The following is a 2,318-nucleotide window of genomic DNA, read 5'->3' on the forward strand; positions in this document are numbered from 1 at the left end:
GGCAGGAGGATCATGAGTTCAAAGCCAGCCTCAGTAATTTAGTGAGGCCCTAAGCAACTCAGAGAGATCCTATCTTTAAATAAAATATAAAAAAGGGCTGGGGATGTGGCTCAGTGGTCAAGTGCCCCTGGGTTCAATCCCTGGTACCAAAAAAAAAATGTTAATTGAGTGTCCACTCAGACAGTGTGCAGGGCAGGAACTGGCTTTCTTCCTCTTTTCAGGGACTCAACACTCTTGAGCAACCCAGGCCATGAAATCTCTTGAGGCCATTTCAGGGAGATGGGGAAATTATTTCTTTGTCTTGCACATCAGGCCGATCTGGCGCGCTGCCCAGCCCCCATGAGATGACAGCAGACAGTGGGGCTGAGCTGCAGCCCAGGTCCTGGCGGCCAGCCCAAGATGGGGCTGGGTCAGGAGGGCTTGTGGTTGGGTCTTTGCATCAGGCTCAGGCTGAGCATAAAGGAGGCTCCTGTGGGTTGGAGGAAGCAGTCTTGGAGACCATGCAGACACAGAGAGAAGGCGGCTCTTTTCTGGAGTGGCAATCACTGTTGCTGTTGCTGCTGGGCCTGATGATGCCTCTAGCCATAGCCCAGACCCTCAGCTACCAGGAGGCTGTGCTCCGTGCTGTGGATGGCTTCAACCAGCAGTCCTCAGATGCCAACCTCTACCGCCTCCTGAGCCTGGATTCCCAGTCCCAGGGGGTGAGCTGGCAGGGAGGGCTGACTCTGCTCTGGCTAGGATTGGCCACACTGGGCTTCTGCTCTGTCTCCTGCCAGGAAAGCACTTCCTCCTGTTGGTGTGATCCTCCCTTTTCCAGGGAAACTTCCTGGAGCTATGTCCTCTCCTAGCGTGATGTTTTTCAACCTTAGCATTCTGCTGTGGCAGATGTACTCCATCCCTACCCCACACAGGCTGCAGGGACTTCTGGGACCTCCAGGGACAAGGGTGAGGTTATTGATTCTTCTGTCTCTCTGTATAAAGAAGGGCTCTGGCCAGGCTTGAGGTCCTGATGGTCTCATCCTCCAGGAAGCCTTTGGTTTCCCTCTCCCCCAGAGGGGAGATACCCCTCATTAGGGCTGCTTAAGGAGGTCAGAAAGGGGCTTATCTTCCTCCTCTCTGTTCTCAGTGCCTGGCACATAATAGATGTTGATGAAAGGCTGTTCTCTTGATGGGGGTCAGGAAGACTGATCAGAGAAAGAAAAACTGGGCTCGAGCCTGGACTCCCCACTTCTTTCCTTGACCAGGATGAGGACCCAGATACCCCAAAGCCTGTGAGCTTCACAGTGAAGGAGACAGTATGTCCCAAGACGACCCAGCAGACCTTGGAGCAGTGTGACTTCAAAGAGGATGGGGTGAGGTTGGGGCTGGGGGTGCTGGTGGGTAGGTACCTCCTGAGGAGTGGATAAAGGGTCCTTGAGGAACATTTCCAGCCACCAAGGCAGGGCTGGGAGTTATGGTAAAGGGTTTCCAGTTTGACTTTGAGCATTCCCTTTCTAGCTGGTGAAGCGATGTGTGGGAACAGTCACCCTGGACCTGGCCAGGGACTCTTTTGACATCAACTGTGACGGGGTGAGTGGGCTATTCTGGGATGCAGGGGCTGATGAGAATGGCACATGGATAATCTGTTCACCAGTCAGCCACTGCCTTACCCAGAGCAGGAAAAACCTCCTTCTACCCAGGGGTCCTCCCTTAGCCTGATCCCATATCCAGGGCCAACCCTGCAATTCCTTAGAGCAGTGGTTCTTAAAGATTGGTCCTTACCTGGGATCTTGTTAAAGATGCACATTCTTGGGCTCCATACAGAACTACTGAATGAGACTCTGGGGTGAGGTCCAGCAATGTGTATTGTAATAAGCTCTTCTGGAGATTCTGACTCCTGCTGAAGGCTGAGAGCCCTGACTTAGGGTAGTGGGCTCTGAGGACCCTGGGGAGCCCCTTGCCATTTCTGAGCCTCAATTTTTTTTTTCATCTTTTTATTAAGAGTAGGGATTCAGCTATGTGCTCCAAAGGTCACAGTCAGAAGAGGGTGAACTGGTGCTCCAAATCCCCTGAGGGAGGTCTAAGTGGACAGGGGTCTTGCGCCCTTGAGTGCAGCCCTTTAAGGAACTTGTTTCTTCCTGTTGTACAGCCCCAGCATTTCAAGAAAATTGCCCGGCTAGGTGGGCTCCTCCAAAAAGGTGGAGAGAAGATTGGTGAAAAACTTGAGAACATTGGCAGGAAAATCAAGGATTTCTTTCAGAGTCTTGTGCCCAGGTCACGGTCCTAGAGTTTGTCCCGCCCTGCCTCTGGACTCTGAAAAATAAACTGTGTGAAAGCAA

At 52.4% G+C, this 2,318-nt stretch overlaps 1 protein-coding gene across 1 annotated transcript; it reads left to right on the forward strand.

The window, feature by feature from the left end:
* Positions 1-348: 348 nt before the first annotated feature.
* Positions 349-2,318, forward strand: LOC124087922 (cathelicidin antimicrobial peptide). Its single transcript, XM_046437111.2, has 4 exons — positions 349-701; positions 1,245-1,352; positions 1,498-1,569; positions 2,129-2,318. The coding sequence occupies exons 1-4, from the start codon at positions 501-503 to the stop codon at positions 2,264-2,266; spliced, it is 519 nt and encodes a 172-aa protein (XP_046293067.1). The 5' UTR covers positions 349-500; the 3' UTR covers positions 2,267-2,318.

The sequence above is a fragment of the Marmota monax genome, unplaced genomic scaffold (genome assembly GCF_021218885.2).
Source record: "Marmota monax isolate L192 unplaced genomic scaffold, Marmota_monax_Labrador192_F-V1.1 WCK01_AAM20220418_F8-fsc00021, whole genome shotgun sequence".
NCBI lineage: Eukaryota > Metazoa > Chordata > Mammalia > Rodentia > Sciuridae > Marmota > Marmota monax.

Bases quoted from the DNA above. Each gene is read 5' to 3' on its own strand.
- LOC124087922 (XM_046437111.2), top strand. From the start codon at position 501: ATGCAGACACAGAGAGAAGGCGGCTCTTTTCTGGAGTGGCAATCACTG. The intron at 702-1,244 runs GTGAGCTGGCAG...TTCCTTGACCAG, and splicing joins TGGATTCCCAGTCCCAGGGG to GATGAGGACCCAGATACCCC. The intron at 1,570-2,128 runs GTGAGTGGGCTA...CCTGTTGTACAG, and splicing joins TTGACATCAACTGTGACGGG to CCCCAGCATTTCAAGAAAAT.